The 21,223-nt window shown below is 31.8% G+C and overlaps 1 protein-coding gene across 2 annotated transcripts in view; it reads left to right on the top strand.

The window, feature by feature from the left end:
- Positions 1-7,303, top strand: part of LOC145318067 (F-box/LRR-repeat protein 20) — a 94,188-nt gene extending 86,885 nt beyond the window's left edge. For both annotated transcript variants that reach the window (XM_080159399.1, XM_080159398.1), the window contains one exon: positions 6,950-7,303. In XM_080159399.1, the coding sequence (XP_080015525.1) occupies positions 6,950-7,236 (287 nt within the window). In that variant the 3' untranslated portion in view covers positions 7,237-7,303. The remainder of the gene's footprint in view (positions 1-6,949) is intronic.
- Positions 7,304-21,223: the final 13,920 nt, after the last annotated feature.

Raw genomic sequence — 21,223 nt, 5'->3', positions numbered from 1 at the left:
TGCTTCGACTCTTATACAGTTATATTCTGATTATTCAGTTCTGACACTATATAGGTGTTAATGTCCGTTTGTACTACCGTTTCAGTGCTTCGCTTTTATGACTGACACTGAAGATATTTTTTTGTCTTATGCATGCTCTATACATGAAAACTTTTCTAAAAATATTTATTTAAAGATATGTCATTTAAGGCATGATATTAATTTTGCACATTAACATTGCAAAATTTTGCAAATAATTTTTAAAAATGATTTCTGCGGATTTTAAAATTTACATGGGTGTTTTCTACACATTTTCCCCTTTCCAAAAATACCTTCCTCGTAAAGATTGGCTTCAAGAAAGTATATACTTTCTGAAAATGAAATGTGTAGTGGTCAAACGTTTGTACAGGACACAACGATGTCGGCATTCTGTTATTCAAATTCATAACTTTATTGTCTCTTTGTTTTCACTGAGACTGTAGTGCTTTGATTCTTAAAGTAAATATGTCTTTTCTTGCATAAAAGCTTTCCACAAAGAAGTCTCGATTTTAATGTCTATTTTAATCTTCTTTTTTCAATCTTGAATAACACGTTCCTTATATTATATTCTACTGTTGCCTTCTTGGGAGACGTGGGGGAGGTTCAGTCGTCGATGACAGCGATGTACAGTTAGGTTTTACGCATGTCTGACGGACAGCAATGCTTTATATTGAAGAATCATTTTTCGCAATCGGTTAGGGGACATTAATGATTTTGTGTCCAGATCAATAATGTATGGTCGCGCATACGGTTATTATTCTGTCTATCCAATCCTTCATCCACATAGCTTTTCTTTGTAAAAACAAAAAAGTATTATAGCTTCTCTACAGCTAGTTTTGTTTGTGCAACCAATCAACACATAGATCCTCTAACTTCTAAATCCAATTAAGGACCAATTAACAAATATTATTTAGAGTAAACTCTAATACAGAAATTTGTAGTAGAATTATAAAGCACAATCAGACAGCCTTTTGTTCTAGTAACATATCCGCATGCTACACAGCCCAACCATTAGTTTGGTCAGGACTAGACCTAGAAGGTTCTTGGGGCTCCAACAACCCATAACCTGTTTTTTTCAGAACCACACCTGGAACTTTGGAAGGTTTTGGGGCTCCTACAACTTATCATTAAGCTTCTTAATTTCCAATCAGCTTCAACCTTGAAAGCAATTTAACAGAACAGGTTCTATATACAGAAAACTAAAAGATTTTCTCCAAGAATTTATAGGCTCACGGACACAATTCTATACTACATATTTCCCTTGTTTTGCTAATGGTAGGAATAGTATTCACAGCTTAGCGGTCACAACCAAGAAGCAGATGGGTTAAGAGGTGTCACTGGTAGGTGGTGATTGTATGTCAGAATATACATAACCATGTTGGTAGATAGGTGGCAATAATTTTATTTAGGTTGAATTCTATTGGTGACTGGTGCTGAGACATGAGTATGGTAACTTGCGCACTTGTTCTAACAATGTTCCTTATCGGCAACCTGGCTTGGACATTCTTCATAACAATATGGTGAACAGGGCTTGAACAGGGACTTTACAATACATAGTAGCTTATTCTTCATATGGTGTTGCTAAATTACAACGTTTGAATATAACTCATTCTTCTTAACAATGTCTTGATACCAAAAAATGGGCTGGGACATGAGCATTCTGCAGAATAGCTCAATCTTTATAACAAGGTGGTTCATCTTCAACAGGGCTAGGACGTGAGCATTATACTAATACTCAATGCTTCTTCTCGTATAATTGTTTCCAACAGAGCATTGCGAGGCTTTCTATTGGGAACATAGTTGGCGTTAGCTGCTATAATGAGCATCTATAGTTTTTTTTCCTTTCATCAGTGAAATGGTATTGTGATTCTGACAAATAACTCGAAGTGAAAATTTCCCCTCAACCCCCTTCTCTTTTTTTCTCCCCTTCATACCCACTTCTCTTTCAGTTACACCAAAAAAAGTTTGTGTATAGTCCCTTTCGTGGCAACGCACCTTAAGGTGTGATTCTTTGTATTTTTCACAGTAGTTTTTCTCCTATTTCTAGCCCCTGGGGGATCTCTAACCCTGCGGGGCAATCACCTAACCCAGTATAACCTAAAATAACCTATAAAAAGCCATTTAAAAAAAACGATGAATCTTCGGCAATGTCAAATGGAATTAATTGGCTGAATAGCACCCCCTGTCTATTATATGAAAGGCTTTTCTCATACTTTTTTTTACTTGCTTCGCCCAACAGGTGTGTCTCACTCTCCAAGAAAATAGCTTAAAACCATCAGGACCAGGATAGCTATATTCCCTGAAGAGTAGAGCCCAATTACTTCAGTGGTTACTGAGATCTTAAGCTTCAGACTGATGGACAGACTTTGTATTATAGATGAGGTTCGTTACTTTTGGATGTTGTCATTCTTGTTTCATAATAATTGGCACTGTATCCTTAGGTATTTTTATGCCTTGATTTTAACTACTTACACCAATTTTTAAAAAATCAATATTTTCCCGTCATTTGTATGGAACATCTAAAACACCCTAAATGATACTAATTTTGGAGTGCTTCAGGAATCTTCATATGGACTCGTTTTAAGGTGGGTTCTTAACATATAAAAACAACATTTATTGCTCAATTAGTAGTAGTCAGATCACCTTACTTGATATTTCTTTGATTTTATCCGGAATAAGGTATAGCCAACAAGTGAAATAAATCTAAAAGAATTTTGTTTGGGGTGGGGGGGGTTGGGGGGGTCAGATAATAAGGTCTTCAATTCTACTAAGTTTTGCTCCCGAATGACAGCTAAAAATCATGTATATGTTTCCTGCAGGGATAAGGGATAGAAAACCTGGCTATAAATTAGGTCCCAGCCTAGTTTTGAAAGGGATATTGCAACTTTTACCATTTCCTAATTAAATGACATCATTAGTGGATGCTCCCAATTGGCTATTGCTCTAAACCAATAAGTATCAGCTTGTTTTGTATCACATCAGCTTAATTATCAAATCTGCCCAGAGTTAACTTTCTAAAAGTACCATTTAGAAATAACAAAAATAGAGGGGTTTTTCTTTGAAAGTGGGTAGCTATGCATTTTTCATTTGGTAGTTTTTAAATGAAATGTTGTATTTTACATTTAAAAATTTTACATGAAATTGATTGAAAAAGGGGGGGGGGGGTAAAATGTGGTGACTTGTAACATGACACACCTGCAATTTTATGTTGGGTGCTACTGCTTTAGTTTTAGAGATAATTGGGTAAAATCTTTTGGATTGTGTCACTAACTACCCCAAGTTTTGTTTCTAAAATACCTTGATAAACGAGAATTTGCAGGGTTGCTTATAAAAGGAAAAATTTTAGAAAAAAATAACATTGTCTCAAATGATTCCAATTTGCCCAAATGCAATAAAAAAAATTTTTGAACAGCGGAGAATGGCGGGAGTGACGGTCCCCCCGCCATTTTTTTGAGAAAGATACTAAAACTTGGGGTAATTAGTGACACAACCCAAAAGATTTTACCCAATTATCACTAAAACTAAGGGAGTGTTGCCCAAAATAAAATTGCTGTTATGTTGTGTTATGAATCACCACATTTTACCCCCCCCCCCTTTATTTATTTATTTTGAATTTTAATAAGCCATGACAAAATAATATTTTCAAATAAAATTTTTTCTCAATTAATAAAATGCGAACAACACATCCTAAAATCTGTCTGAGGCAAACCCAATGATAGCTTTCCTTAAAATTCAAATTACTAAAGTAAAAGATAAAAAAATTTTGGGGTTAAAAAACATCATAGCTTGATTTTAACAGAAACCCTTAATATATTGGTTTATACAAAGTTCTATTTTTACTTTAGACTAGCTACTTGAATTTATTCTACAGGGCGTTTAAAAAAAAACTGCGTTTTCCGGTTTTGGGAAACAACCAGTAGGAGTATGAAAAAAATGATTATAGGTCCATATTCTATGTATAAATGTACACCAGATTTGCTTAAGGTGTTTTTTAATATCTATAAAAATACGGCTTTTCTGATAGGTACATGTAGGAGAAAAATGCTTGATGTTAAATTTGATATATCAATTTGATTGAAATAACTTGTAAATTTTTAAGAAAAAAGTTTTAAAATCCCATTAATAATATGGTAAATGGTTAAATGAAAGTGCAAGTTTAATTTTTTGTCATTATTTTCCTTTTTTTTCTCTGAAAAACGCTTTTTAGATCCTTACAAATTGCAATATTGCTCGTTTCTCTTGGTTGAACAAACTTTAGGTGACTAACTCTTTATAGTATTTTAGATTATAACATAAAAATTAAAATACTTTTTATCCCAAGAAGTTATCTTTAAAAACAAAAAAGTTACAGCAGTTTGTTTTATTTACTTAAAAGTGCAACCTACAAATTAATAACTCAAATGTTGATGTATGCACTTGAGATTTATGGTTTGACCGTAAATATAAAACATTTGATCCGTATTTGAAGGGGGGAGGGGTGGATTATAAATGTTCGTTAAGTAGTTCCAGTTCAATTAGATGCCAAAAGTGGGCAGAGGTTTTAAAGTTTGACCGGAATTGTCTATGATAAAAAAATGCGTTTTATGTTTCAGTAAACCTGTAAATAAGTTGAATAAAAATTGAAATGAAAATAAAATAGTATTTTTTATATAAAACAATATAAAAAGCCTTAAAAACTGACCGAATAAATTATCATTCATGCTTTTCAGAATTAATCAACTCTAAAATGCGCCGTTGTTTTTAGAGTAATCAATAAACACCTTTTATAAAATTAATCCATATTTTTTTTAGAGAATAAGAATATATAATTATTTTTTTCATACTCCTACTGGTTGTTTCCCAAAATCGGAAAACGCAGTTTTTTTTTAAACCCCCTGTATACTATATCTTCTTAACACTTATTTAGCACGGGTAGGCTAAAAAAAATCCAGGTTTTTGAAAATACCCATTTAAGCGGTTTGCACAGCCTTAAAGTCACATGTCTTGGTATACTGAAAAAAGGGGGTGTTGCACAATTAAACCATGCACATGTACATGTTAATGTAATTGATGATACTTTTTACATTTAGCAACATAGATACAAAACCATACAATGCACGTTAAAAATGTTTATAATTTTAAAAAATTGAAGAGATAAGCTTTCCATTGGTATGTCTAAAAATTTTTTAGGATAACTATGGGCTGAGCAATAACAGTTTTAAAAAGCCTACCCTAACATTTTTTACCTTATTTTTAGAGGATTTTAGACGAAAATAGGAAAAAAAAATTTTTGCGGATTTTCTCAAAAAGGGCCAAGTAGAAAATTTGATTTTACTTTTTCCAGTATACCAAGACTTTAAGACTGTGCAATCCGCTTTAATGGGTATTTTCAAAAACCTGGATTTTTTTAGCCTACCCGTGTTAGCTATTTCATTAAAGTAATTAACGAACTAATGCACCATCCAATAACTGGTCTTTTTCGAGCGTAGGCTTGAAATAGGCCTGAAATGATAATTTCCTGCGTTTCCCATCCCTTATCCGTGGTTTCGTGCTTTAAAAAAAAAATAATTTTGTGGTTGGTATAAGATGGAGATTTCTGATATAAAATGATTTTGGTCTATCTATATTATTCTTTTTTTAGAATCTACCTCAAGTTCTTTCACAGACTGTTTTTTTTTTTGATATAACGATATTTAGTATAAGATTCGAGAACTTCAACTTTGCTAAAACACTAGGTTTGTATGTCTTTACACGATAAGACATTTGTCTTTTTTCAGTTTAAAAAGGAACCAGGAAAAATAATCTCGTTAAAATTTTAAAAATGAAATTAAAAAACAAGGATGACAACATCCTTAAGTATCGAAGTACAAAATCTATTATGAAATATACAAACGGACAAAGTGATTTATAGAGCATATTAACTGTTATCATATGTGTATCGTTTGTAGGATCCGAGAATAGTTATTTCTCGCATCGTATTATAAACGGCTTTCCGCGGATATAGAATGTACAATTATAAGATTAAAACTAGTTTTTTTAGCCCCGAGGTGTTAAAGGCACGGACTTAAAAAACTGGTATAATCTTATGATTATACATTTCTATATTCGTAGAAAACTGGATATAATACGATGCTAGACATAGTTTTTTCGTATGGATGAGAACCGGTTCCTATCCACTGGATTGGAATGGATACGAGAAAATCTGTTGTAAAAAGTAAAAGTTGCTAAAAAGCTGCGTAAAAGCAGTCTGACCGCTATTGGTGTTTTATACTTAATTATTCGCCGTATTAATGGGAATGTTGATAAGAAGTTTCAGCCCTCTTTCTATTACATGAGCCGAGAAAATCAGTGTTGAAAAATAATAGCGGCTGAAAAGCTACTTAAAAAATATTTGGATAAAAAAATGGTAGGTTGACCGCCGCTCCCGACGTTTTCCGCCGTCGTAATTTTTTTTTTTTGCATTTCTTGTAGAAAAAGCAAAGTAGAAGCACTGAATTTAAGATATACCTCGATAAACGAGAATTTTAAGAAAAAAAGTCCAACCACAGGGTTAATTACAAGGGGAAATTTTTGTTTTTAATTATTGACCGAACCCAAAAGATTTTTAAAACTAAGGGAGTAGCTCCTTAAATAAAATTGGTGGAATGTCGAGTAACGAGTCACAACATCCTCTTTGCCGCGTTAAAGATATTATCATGTGATTTATTAAAACAGTCAATGAGAATAACTTAAAAACTGTTTAATATTAACAATTTGGAGACACTAATGACGACGACGTTGAGTTAATATACAAAAATTATAACACAATAAGAGCAAAGATGTATAAATATGATATTTATAACAATTACCTTAAGAATGAATTAATTGCACTTTGCAGCATCGCTATTTCCCTTGAATTTATCAACATTTTATTAAAAATGTAAGTAGACCCTTATTTCTTTCTCTATTGCAGGTATTCGCCATCTTGGAGCAGCATCCTGTGCCAGTGAGTTTCTTACTGTCCTCGAACTAGACAACTGTCCCCTCATTACTGACTTATCTCTGCATCATCTCATTAATTGTCACAATTTACAAAGAATTGAACTTTATGATTGTCAGTTAATTACACGAGCAGGAATTCGGCGTCTGAGAAACCATTTGCCTAATGTTCGAGTGCACGCATACTTTGCACCAGTAACACCTCCGCCATCGGCAAACAATTCACGCCAAAGGTTTTGCCGTTGTTGTAATCTACTATAAATGTTTTGATAAACTTGCTATTATTTAAATGTTCGTGTTAATTTTGTAATAAATTTTAAATCTTAAATTTATAAAATTTATTCCAGAAAGGATGCTATTTAATACCAGTACTTATACCCTTCTATCTAAAAGCGAAGATTAAAACCAATATTTATATTCGTAGAAAATTGGATGTAATACTAGTAAGCCTAAGCCTTCGGCACCTCGGGGTTAAAAAAAACTAGTTTTAATCTTATGATTGTACATTCTATATCCGCGGAAAGCGGTTTATAATAAGATGAAAGAAATAACTATTACCAAAGAGTCTTAAATATATGAGGTAATATAAATAGAAAAGGTTATCCAGGGAGGTTGGCTAAATCTTCCCTTATTACTCTTGACAGATGAACTATCCCTTCCTGTTAAACCTGCATAAATGGGACACAAAAAAAACTACTTTAAAATTAATTTTGTTTAAACCATAGGGTATGTTTTACTTAATTATGAGAAAATTTATCAGTTTTTTGTTACTGTTGATATATTTTCTCATAATTAACCAAAACAAACCCCCCCCAAAAAAAACAAGATTGCATGTTCAATTTTACAAGTTTAGCTGAATAATGCACAATGGCATAGACTCGAAATAAAGTATTACCAAACTTTACCAATAAACTGTAAACAAATATGATAAATATACAAGCAAAATAACAAGTTAATGTTGAATTTCAATTCCTTCTCGTCCTTTCTTAAGCATAAAATGAATTTGAAAATTTTGAAAATAGATTTTAATTTCCTTAAAAGGATGTTGTTTTTATATGTCGTCTTTATGACAGGTAAATATTTTATAAATATACTTCTTAAATTATATATAAAAAAAAATATTATACAATAATATCAAATTAAATCAAAAGTATTTTAACTTGTTTTATTTTTTTTGGTACTAAACTCATCCCTGACTTGAATGAGAGAAAAAGTTTGTTTTGAATTAGATTGCAGAAAGAACATAATATTAAAATACACAATAGTCTCATTGTGAGTTTAAATTTATAACATTATTTTTTGTTAATGAATTAATGAAAATTATTTTGTTTAAAATTTGACTAAATGACATCTCGTATAATATACTTTACATTCCATCTTAAAAATAAATCTGTAAGGTGTATATATATGTTTAGATATCTGTAAACCACCAATTTATGACTATTGATTTTTGATCAGCTGTAGGTTTCAATACTAGATGTTTTTTTAATTAGCGCAGCTACTCTAAATCTTGAGAATAAATCTAATTTTGCTTAGAATTTACTTTTAGGTGTTTTAAACATTGTAAATTAAAGATTTTATTTTAATAATTAATATTTTACAACAATATCTTCTAAAAACTGTGAGGAAGTTTGATAAAATTACGTTTATTTTGCAAGCTTGTTTGAAAATATTTCATTATTTTTATAATTCTGACAAAATAGATTTTCTGTTTAAATAAATAACATAGCCACAAAAAGGTTTAAGTAGTTATTGAAATATTTTATTACTATTCTTGCTAATTAAATATTCGTTAACTATGTTTAATTTGCATTTTTAAAATAGACAAGAAAAATATCCTACTTAAATGCTAATTTTACGAAGTTATCTTAAACCTTTTCCAAAAGTTTGTTTTATAAAACTTTTTTATTTTTCATTGATTTTATTGATTATATAGGTTAAAAATATCAAAAGTATTTTTCAAAGGCTGTAGATAAATTTTGATTAATTTCGATTTTTGATTTTTAAAATTGTTTTTTTAAATCTGCAAGAATATGCATGTCTTTTCAAAGAATAGATTATATAAAAAACAAAATTAAACATATTCAGGCTATCAAAAAGCAAAAAATATTCTTTTTTACCATTAAATCGCAAATATTTAAAATCATTAGATTTTAAGCTTATTTTGCATGGAAACACATTTTTTCAGTTATTTTTTCTCAACAATGGATTTAAATGATTATTACTGAAAACTTTTATGAAAATGTTATTATCCAAAACTTCAAATAAAGGAAATAATTGCCGTTTGCGAAAATGTGTGCAAAAAGTTGCCAATATCTCGTTAGAAGGGACTTAATGGATTTGAATTCTTACTGCTTACGAGTTAGTGGACTATAAACTATTAGAAAAGTATCACTTTAAGGTGAAACTTTGAGGGTCAACTTTTTTTCTTTTAAAATTCGCAGTGAATGAATAATGAATATACAGTGTTCAGCCGCCAAACCGCAAAATTAAAAGTTTTTCAGAATATTTCTAGACTGAACCATAGTATTATAATTCAGAGCTCTATCTTGTATAAGGGCCTCAGAGCGCACTGTTACTGTGAAAGTGTACAACTCCCCTCCCCCTTATTTAAGTTTAATAAAGACTAAGAGTCATTTTAAATGTTTCAAATTACAAATCCACTTATAAATACTGAATTTTGACACTATACTGTTAAACAAAAAAACAAGGTTCACAACATCCATAAGTAACGAAGCACAAAATTTATTGTGAAATAGACAAACGGACAAAGTGAGTTGATTATCTGTTATCATAAGAAAGAAAAGAAAGAGCAGTCTGACCGCTACGGATGTCTTATACTTAATTAATATTATGCTCCATATTTATGTGAATAGCTACAAGAATTTTCAGCCTTCTATCTTTTACAGGAGCTAAGAAATCACGTTTCCACCCCCCCCCCCGTTTTGTCTCAAACAGACGGACTGACAGATGGACATTTCGAATTTTAGAGCAGCTTTGCTACTAAAAAGAAATAATACATTGAGAAAATTAGTTGTGAAAAATTATAAGCAGCTTAACAGCAGTCCGACAGCTATGGATGTTTTATACTTAATTATGCTTCATATTGATTGAATGTTTACAAGAAGTTTCAGTTTTTAGGAGCTGAGAAAATGATGTTTCCTCCTTTTTGTCTCTAAAAGACAGAAGGACATTTTGAATTATAGAGTAGCTTCGTTACTAAAAAAATAATACATTGTTAAATTATATTTAATAAGGATGACAACATCCATTAAAGCGAAGCCCTTAAGATTAAAAAGAAATTGATGTAAAATCATGGTTGCCGTTTATGATTTGTAATATTTACTATGCCTTATGTTAAACATATTGAGCTGTGAAGCATATCATGGATGCTTATTAGATCTTTTCATGAAAATACCCTTTCTTGAATTTTATTCTTCTGCTAACCTTAAAAGTTACTTTAGGGGCCTAGAAATACATGTACAAAATTTCAGTTCTTTATCTCTACTGGCGACCAGGCATGTAAAATATCAACAGATAACTGTAGCACGGCGGTTTTAACAATATCTCAGTAATGTGCAGGTTTTAAGCTCTTCTGCATATTTCAATTTAAACACATAAGGCCAAAGATATTATATCCAATAAATCTTTTGTCAAAGTCTACTCTACACCTAGCGCCAGTCAGTTTTCTAAAATCATGCATTTTATACCTGTGAAAAATGAAATCGCCAGCGCCATCGGTGTAGAGTAGACTTTGACAAAAGATTTTTGGGATTTCATATCTTAGGCCTTATGTGTCTAAGTTGAAATATGTTCATGTGTATTTTTAGAGAAAATTACTTTTTCTAGTCATAGCAGTCAGACCGCTCCTTATCCGCCTTTTAGCGGCCAGCCGCTAAACATTAAAACTGCTGTAGAGCAGCCAATTTTAAAGCTAAGAAAACCAAATTTTATGATGAACTATTATTTTTTATAACAAAATAATACCTTTCCTGACCATCGCCGAAAAACGACAAATAACGGAAACCGCCAATTTTGGCGGTAAAACGACGATTGGCGGCGCTAAATAATATTTTTATCTGTTTATAGTTAAACTTATTAAGATATTATTCTCAGTTAAAAAAAAATTGGCGCCTCCAGCACCGAAACCGACAAAAACAGGCAAACGTGGTGCATGTGTATTTTTAGAGAAAATTACTTTTTCTAGTCATAGCTGGTCAGACTGCTCCTTATCCGCTTTTTAGCAGCCAGCCGCTAAATATGAAAAAAAGCTGTAGAGCGGCCAATTTTAAAGCTAAGAAAACCAAATTTTATGACGAGCTATTATTTTTCATAACAAAAAAATACTTTTTCTGACCATCGCCAAAAAAACGACAAATAACGGAAACCGCTAATTTCGGCGGTAAAATGGTTGGCGGCGCTAGTTTTATCTGTTTATGATCACAAAAAAAGACTTCATACAAAAATTGGCTGGTCTAGAGCTGTTTTAAAATTCTGCAACTGGCAGCTTAAAAACGGCAAAACTACAGGTAGGAAATAAAAAATCGGTCAAGGAGTGGCCAAACGGTCATGACCTTACTATTCACGGAAGTTCATTATTGCTCAAGAATTTACAAAAAAAAATCAAGGTTTCTAGATAAAATAGAAGACACGATATTCATGATATAAGTTAGTCCTTTAAAGGACGCCTGTAAGAAATACCACGCTTTAACTGCTGAAAGACTGCCACAAGCACAGTTATGGAATCTCAACCACAAAGATTTTTTTTATCCAATCTTGACAAGTGAGGTATTTTTGGAAAGAGGCATATACATAGAAAACGCCTATGTAAATTAGAAAATCCGCAGAAATCATATTTGCAAGTTATTTGCAAAAATCTGCAATGTTAATTTGCAAAATTTATTTCATGCCTTATATGACAGATTTAGAAAAAAATCTTTTTATGAAATGTGTTTGTCTATAAGTTTAGAACATAATTAAGGCAAAAAAATTTCTTTAGTGTTACTTTTTTCACCTTATATGTGAAAAAAGCAGTTTCTCTTATTTTATGATAAAAAAAGGTATAGAAACAAAAAATTATGTTTTTTCTTGATGTAAACACAATAATTGGCATAAAATCTATCATCCTAAATGCAAAAATCAGATATAGACTCCTTTTTAGAGTCAATATAGTGCAAAATGTAACTAAGACATTTTTGCAAAGTATGAAAATCTAAACAAAATAGTTCTTTTTGCTATTGATATACATATCAGATAAATGTATATAAAATTAGTGATCAAAAACTATAAAACATGTTAAAAGTTTTTTCAGCACTGTCATTGATTAAATTGCACTTTTAGGCTTAAGAATTACCGATGTAGTGCATAAAAACTCTTTTTATATAGTAATTAAACAAAATAAATGCCAAAAAACCAACTACAAAATGGCCTACTGCATTATAAAAAACGCCTTATTGTTGATTTGAATTTATTTTGTTTCATAACTTAATAAAAAGAGTTTTTATGTGAAACTTTGGTAATGAGTAAACCTAAAATTGCATTTTAATCAATGATAGGGTTGAAAAAATTTATAACTTGTTTTATAGTTTTTGATCACTAATTTTATATATATTTATCTGATATGCATATCAAAATAAAAAAAAACTATTTTCTTTAGATTTTCAATTTTGCAAAAATGTCTTGGTTACTACTTGCACTATAATAGCTCTAAAAATGAGTCTATATCTGATTTTTACATTTAGGATGATAGATTTTATGCCAATTATTGTGTTTACATCAAGAAAAAAACATTTTTTTTGTTCCTATACCTTTTTTTATCATAAATTGTGAGAAACTGCTTTTTTCATATATAAGGTGAAAAAAGTAACACTAAGAAATTTTTTTTGCCTTAAGTATGTTCTAAACTTATAGATAAACACATTTCATAAAAAGATTTTTTTCTAAATAAGTCATTTAAGGCATGAAATTAATTTTGCAAATTAACATTGCAGATTTTTGCAAATAACTTGCAAATATGATTTCTGCGGATTTTCTAATTTACATAGGTGTTTTCTATGTATATTCCTCTTTCCAAAAATACCTCACTTGTCAAGATTGGATAAAAAAATCTTTGTGGTTGAGATTCCATAACTGTGCAAGTAGACCCAATACCCCAAATTTAAAGCCTTCAGCTTCAATAACAAAAAAGTTCTAAGCATTTCAAAATAGCATTTTATGTACAATGAAAATTTTGAAAGATTTACAATGCTTATAAAAGAAAAAAACAATATTAAATTACGTCGCCTAGATACAAAATTATGACTTTATCTTTGTCAGAAACTTAGATTGCAGGTAACTGATTACATTTTTACAATAAAAACACCACATCTTAAAGTCAAAATCCATGAAAAAAATTCGATTTAAATTGCATTTTTAAACGAAAATCAAACGGAAACAAAGGGGGAAACTAAAACAAGCTCAGCTGTGATTGATTGTTTAGCTTATTCAGCCTTCTGATTGGCTACAGTACACTCGGTACAACGCAAGTTAAACTATAAAAATGGGTATTTTTATTGTAAAAATATAATTAGTTACTGGTTGCCTAAATTTATGACAAATAAGCTTATAAATTTGTTTCTAGGCTTTAAATTTGGGGTATTGGGTCTACTTGTGGCAGTCTTTCAGCAGCTAAAGCGTGGTATTTCTTGCAGGCTTCCTTTAACAGTTTGGGAGGAGGGGATGTAACATTTAATGTCTCTTCCAATTATCTTAACTAACATTCTACCAAGCTGGTTAAAATTATGTAAGGCTTCCCTATTTAATAAAGAATTATCCGATCATTAGTCATATTAAGTCTTATATTTCTTTATCCCCTTTATCAAACATCCTTTGTTTTTAGATCGTTTTTAAACATAAAAACTTAAAGGACTGTAATTTTCTAATTTCTTGAAATGTTTATTAATATGTACATTTTATAAAATATATATTAATCAAAAAATATATTTCTAAATGTTAATTTTCTTTTATTGTCTGCATCTGGCATCTGACTAAAATAAAAATCTATAACATTAGTTTCAACAATTAACTGTGTTGCCCCTTTCTGGACCTTAATCAGCCAATTTTTGTATGAAGTCTTTTATTGTGATCATAAACAGACAAAAATATTAGTTAGCACCGCCAACCACCGTTTTACCGCCAAAATTGGCGGTTTCCATTATTTGTCGTTTTTCGGCGATGGTCAGATAAGGTATTTTTTTTGTTAAAAAAAATAATAGTCCGTCGTAAAATTTAGTTTTCTTAGCTTTAAAGGGCGAGTATAGGTTCGATATGATATGAGCTTATATCAAAGGTGCCATTTCATACTTTTAGAATATCTATGCCAAATTTAAAGGGATGGGAGACCAGGTACGTGCACGCTGTCCATCCTGCACCGTGCATCAATGACCCTAGGAGCTACACCAGAAGAGTCCTACTGTGCTGGAAAGGTCCCAGGGTAGATGCCAGACTAAATTCTGGTCACTTCCCCCAGTCCAGAGGGTTTGGGTGGGGCTAACAATCCTTCCCTAGAAAAAACCTGCTTATGTTCAACCCGCACAAAGTAATGACCAATTCAACTTTGGGCTCAGGAACGAAGTAGAGGTTGGAAACAACAATATGATGTTTGGCTGGGAAACCGCTAACGGACCAGTCAGGCGGATGATTCTGAATTCCCGCAGACCAGCAAAAATTAGCACCTGGAATGTTCGGACAATGTTTCAGTCAGGCCAGACAGAAAACATTTGCCGAGAAATGCTAAAGGCCAAGGTTGACATCCTGGCTATCACCGAATCAAGGTGGACAAACAATGGAGAGCTTAAACATCATTCTGGCTTGAAAATACTATACTCAGGCCATATGAATGAGGATCTAGGCCATAATCAAGGGGTGGCTCTTATGCTGACCAAGCAAGCAGAGCAGGCCATGATTAGTTGGCAACCCCATGGTCCTAGAATTATGGAGGCTTATTTCAAATCCTCAGTTAAAAACATCAAACTGAGAATTATAGTAGCATATGCTCCTACAGAACAAGCAGATACAGAGGTCAAAAACGAATTTTATGACTAGCTTGACTCTGTATTTAAGAATGGTCATAAAGATAAGAATCTGACCATGCTCCTAGGAGATTTCAATGCTCAAGTGGGGAGTAATAATGAGAATTTAGAAGAAGTCATGGGCAGATATGGCCTAGGCTTAAAGGGCAAATATAGGTTCGAAATGATATGAGCTTATATCAAAGGTGCCATTACATACTTTTAGAATATCTATGCCAAATTTAATAATTCAAAAAATCCTTAAGTAGATTTTGCAATTTTCTGTTTCAATTGAACATATAATAAATGAGATTGCCGACAAAATCGATTATTTTAGCCCTTTACGAGACTTTTTTTTTTGACTATTTTGCTTAAGTTTGATTGACTATTACATTGGCAAACATCTTAAATGATAATTTAAATGTTTATTATTTTAGATTAAATACTATTTTATTTCATTTTTAAAAAGCGAAAAAAATAATTTGCGTAGAAGTGAGTCAGGAATATTGACTAGGGTAAATAATACGTCTTAAAGTTTATTTTCTGTACAAAGATAATTGATTAAATCTAGATGATATAAACACCCTTAATTACGCATTTTCAACACACACACACACGGCCACAAAAAAAAACAGGGATTTGAAATCATTCTTCCTCCAAGAAAATTTTATTGATTATTTTTTTTTACTTTTTACATTATTTGATGTTTTTTTAACTTTTAAATATTTTACTTTATATATTTTGTATGAAGGTAGAAGGAGGTTATATTTACCCCTGATTAATTCCCGAAACCTTTTTCTCATTTATTTGTACTGCAAAATAACAACAGTATTTAGGCAAACTCTACACGCATCCTGACAATGATGATAGACTTGTAAGTTTCTGTACTGAAAACAAACTTGTCATTGGTGGAACCATCTTTAAACACAAAAAGATTCATACTGCAACCTGGAGATCACCAGATCAAAGAACCTTTAACCAGATAGACCACTTATGTATATCTAGACGTTTTAAAGGTTCTCTCCTTGATGTCAGGGTTGAAAGAGGACCTGATGTTAATTCAGACCATTATCTTCTATCTTCTAAAGTTCAGCTTAGATTTTAAAAGCAGGACACAAAGCCTAACCCCAGGAAGAAATATAATTTAACAACCCTTCAAAACTCTGAAAAGTTACAAGAGTTTGAGCTCACTCTACAGAATAGATTTGAGTTGCTGACTCTTCAAGAGGATGATGGAGTGGAAGATATTTGGCAAGGTATCAAAAAAGTTTATAATGATACTAGCCAAGAAAAATTAGGTTTCAAAAAGGCTAACCAAAAGCCGTAGATCACTCAAAGATCCATTGATCTCATGGATCAAAGAAGAGAGGTAAGACAAAAGACACTCTCTAGAAACTCTCCAGAAGATAAAGACCTGTATAAGAGGCTCAGCAGGGAAATCCAAAAAAGTGTCAGAATTGACAAAAAAGAACACTTGGAAAACCTTGCCTTGCAAGCAGAAAATGCTGCTAATCAAAATAGAATGAAAGATGTCTATGAGATTACTAAGAGCATTGCAGGTAAAGTACTCAAATCAGGATCACACATCAGAGACAAGGATGGTCCACTCCTTAAAACTGATGAGGATATTCTAAATAGATGGGCAGAGCATTTCACTGAACTGCTGAATCTTCCAGTTCCAGAGGAAGAAACTGAGATTCCTCCCTCAGATGCACTTGACATTGACTGTCGAGCGCCAAATCTATTGGAAATCAAAGAGGCCATTAAAAGTTTGAAAAAATAACAAGGCCGCTGGACCTGATAACATCCCAGCTGAGGTCATGAAAGCAGACCTAGACACATCTGCTGAGGCATTCCTACCATTGATCACTAAGATATGGAATGATGAGTTATGCCCAGAGGACTCGAAAAATGGACATATCTCAATATCCAAGGCCAAAAAAGGAGACTTGACCCAATGTGTAAACTACAGAGGGATAATGCTTCTTTCAGTACCTGGCCGTATCCTTAGTAAGATTCTTCTTATTAGAATAAAGAAGAAGGTTAATGAAAAGCTAAGACCTAATCAGGCTGGATTTAGACCAAACCGTTCCACTATTGATCAGATAACCTCTCTTAGAATCATCATAGAGCAATCCAAGGAATGGAACTCTGAGCTTTTTGTAAACTTTATTGACTACAAAAAAGCATTTGATTCTTTAGACAGGAAATCTCTCTGGAAGATCTGCCGACACTATGGCATTCCAGAAAAGATAATCAATATCATTAAAGCTATCTATCATAAAGGAGGTGGAAATGTTAAGTATAAAGGTAAACTATCAACCTTTTTTGAGATTGTAACAGGTGTCAGACAAGGATGCCTTCTCTCTCCCTTCCTTTTCCTCCTTGCCATTGACTGGATCATGAAGAACTGTGAAAGCAATGATGGCATTCGCTGGCAGTTATTTGGCAATCCCAAATATTTGGGAGATCTGGACTTTGCTGATGATATTGCTTTGTTAACAAGCAATAGAAGTCAAATGCAAAGAAGGACTAACATGATAGCTGAAACTTCCAAGAAAGTTGGACTTGAAATAAATGTTCCAAAAACTAAAATACTCAGATTAAATGCAAACTCCCAAGAACCAATAACTATTGCAAACCAAATTCTTGAGGATGTTAACTGCTTTGAGTATCTTGGAAGTAAAATTGATGAAGCTGTAGGCAATTTGACAGATGTTAAAGCTAGAATTAACAAATCTAGAACAGCCTTTGCCAGCTTGAACAAAATTTGGAATTCCAACAACATCTCCATAAAGACCAAGTTAAGACTTTTAAACTGTTTTTAACCTATTTTTGAATGGGGGGTCAAAAATATACTAGGACACCTATAGAATCAGACTGCAGAGCCCAAATTTGAATTAAGTCCCCAGTAAACTTTTTTTGGGGGATTTAAAAAGTAATTTTTAGTGTTGCTGTAATCATTTTGACTGAAGCAAAAGCTTTTTTTTTACTTCGGGTAATATTGTGGCTTACAGAACATTTTTATATAATTCACTTTATATTGATACAATAAAAAAAAATTACTCTGTTCATTGGAAATAATTTTTTTTTCCAAAACAATTAATTTCATTGAAAAATCTAACATTTACAATAAAACAAATAATTCTGAAATCTTACCAATAAGAAGTCTTGTTTTATATAATTCTTTACAATTCAAAAAAAGAGTGTTTTCACAAAGTGACTTATTTCCAATGTAGTTAAATATTTTTTATTTAATTAAAATGAAAAGAATGAAAACCGTACACATAAAAGATACATACTTTTTAAAATTATTCTAAAAGATAAGTTTGAATAATCTTATTTTATAACATATTTGTATATGTGACAAAAATAAATTTGTTGTATTGCATAAACATTTGTTGTCATTTAACCCTTTACAGCCATTTTTTATGTTTTTAAAATAAGTGAGAGAACACAAACATGTTAATGTTAATTCATTGATATATTATAAAGAATTAACTTTTTAGTGAATTTTTATAGTAAAATCATAAGGCCTAATTTTACTCTACACCAGAATACAATATTTATGAAGCAAAACACTCTAAAAGCTACGAATTTTACCCAAATAAAAAAAAGACCTTTTGCTTGGATCAAAATGATCTCGGCAACAGTAAAAATTAATATTTAAATCCCCCCAAAAAAGTTTATTGGGGACCTAATTCAAATTTAGGCTCTGCAGTCTGATTCTACTGGTGTCATAGTAAATTTTTTATATACGTTTTAAAAATAGGTTAAAAACAGTTTAAAGTCAAATGTTCTCTCTGTTTTGCTGTATGGGGCCGAAACTTGGTTCCTAAACACAGCAGTGGTCTGCAAGCTTCAGACATATGTCAACAAATGTCTTAGGAGAATCCACAAGATCTTTTGGCCAAACAAGATCACAAATGCTGAGCTTTTAGAGCGCAGTGATATGTCAGACATCAAACTGACAATAAACAGAGAAAATGGAGATGGTTGGGGCACACTCTAAGGAAAGGGCATGATGATTTAACCAATCAAGCCTTGACTTGGGACCCCTTCACAGAAAAAAGGAAACCAGGCAGACCCAAAACAACCTGGAGGAGGGAATTCCTTGAGGAACTGAGAAAGAAGAATTTTTCATCTTTCAGTGAAGCCTCTACTGAGGCCCAATTCAAAGATAAATGGAGAACCATTGTGCGTGGCCTATGCTCTGGAAAGAAGAGATAAATGGCGATGATGATGATGATGCCAAATTTAAAAATTCAAAAAAATCCTTAAGTAGATTTTGCAATTTTCTGTTTCAATTGAACATATGATAAATCAGATTGCCGACAAACTGTTAATTTTAGCCCTTTACAAGACTTTTTTTGTTGACTATTTTACTTATGTTCATTTAATTAATACATTTGCACGCATCTTATAAGATCATAAAAACATTAAAGGGCGAATATAGGTTTGATATGATATGAGCTTATTTCAAGCGTGCAATTATATAGATTATAAATAACTTGAAGACATTGACATATTTAACTGTATAAGTCTGTTTCTAGCCTAAAACCGAACTGATTCGTCGATATAATTACGCCATTTCGCGTAACTAGTGTGGTTCCCTAAGAAATCCAAACATCCCTGCATCACACAAGGCTGCGTCGGAAGGTTGTATTATAAAGCTTTTGTTCAATCATAGTCATAATGAAGACGAAAGGAATGGGAAAAAAAAGGAGGCTGCAACTTTTACTTTTGATCAAATAAATTTTTCATAACATAATTTTGTAAAAGTACATTGAAAAAGGGAGGGCTAAAAACCATAGACGTCCAAGGGGGAAAGTAATGGGGCGATTACCCCCCCCAAAATATTTTTTCATTTTACCCCTCCCATTTAAAATTTACCCCTACCCTGGGGGTGCCATAGGACTAGGCACCTCCAAACATTTAGGAGGGGTTATTTACCCCCCCCAAACAATTATAAAATAAAAAATCTCTAATAAAAAAATGTTTGCGCGCTTCGCACGCATTTTTAGCACTATATATTTAAAGGACGCCTGCAAGAAATACCACGCTTTAACTGCTGAAAGACTGCCACAAGTAGACCCAATACCCCAAATTTAAAGACTTCAGCTTAAATAACAAAAAAGTTCTAGGCATTTCAATATAGCATTTTATGTACAATGAAGTTTTTGAAAGATTTCCAATGCTTATAAAAGAAAAAACAATATTAAATTACGTCGCCTAGACACAAAATTATAACCTTATCTATGTCAGAAACTTAGATTGCCTGTAACTGATTACATAAAAAAAAGCGTTTGATTAAAGTTATTAGGTAAAGTTGAATAGTCTGTATTACTTTTTAGCACTTCTTAAAAAAATTATTATTTATATTTTTAATCAAACGCTTTTTTTATGTCAACACTGAAAAAATAGATTCTATTTTTGTTTTTTTTCCCTGTTCAATGAGAAGATGGATGCAAAAAGTCCTTATAAACTGCTATTTATTTTCGATGAACAACATTTTAGAGCTTTGAAATTTTGATTTTAACCCTTTGGAGAAGGTAATATTTTTATTTTACCCATATTGAACAAAATGAAAAATTGGCTTTTATGGGTTAGTTTTTAAATTTTTTTTTGATGAAATTAAGTAACAACAATGATTCTGTATATACACAAAAGGATTTTTTCTTCAGTTGAAAATAGAAGTAGAAATTAACAAAAAACTGTTTAATTTTCCTCTAAAATTTTCACAGAAAATGGTACCTCCTGCAAAAACGGCTGCATTTTAGATTTTATTGAAAAGTGAAATGAAGTTACCTAACCTAGGGTAATGAAATGCACTATGTCCCAATTCAGGTTCTGACACAAAAGTCAAATCACCTTCGATGGCATTGTGTCATGTCATATCGAACCTATATTCGCCCTTTAATGTTTTGTGTAAATAATTAAATAAAAAAATTTCGTCCAAATGTGTGACGTCACACTTTCCTTTGATTGATATCTTTAAAAATAAGCTCAGAACTCATATTTTTAGTGTTTTTGGGGTCTTTTGCTCCACAAGCCCGTAGAAGGAAAGTCCCAAAATGAAATCTGTAATGGTTCGTAGATTCGGTTATGTTAAAATAGTATTTTTATATAAAAAATCAGGTTGATATCTTAAAAAAGAAGCCCAAAACTCATATTTTTATGATTTTTGGGGGTCTCTTGCT

This window comes from Acartia tonsa, chromosome 4 (genome assembly GCF_053477335.1).
Source record: "Acartia tonsa isolate MP-2025a chromosome 4, ASM5347733v1, whole genome shotgun sequence".
In the NCBI taxonomy this organism is placed as follows: domain Eukaryota; kingdom Metazoa; phylum Arthropoda; class Copepoda; order Calanoida; family Acartiidae; genus Acartia; species Acartia tonsa.
Note: the sequence above shows the minus strand (reverse complement) of the source record. Positions and strands in the feature narration are given on the sequence as shown.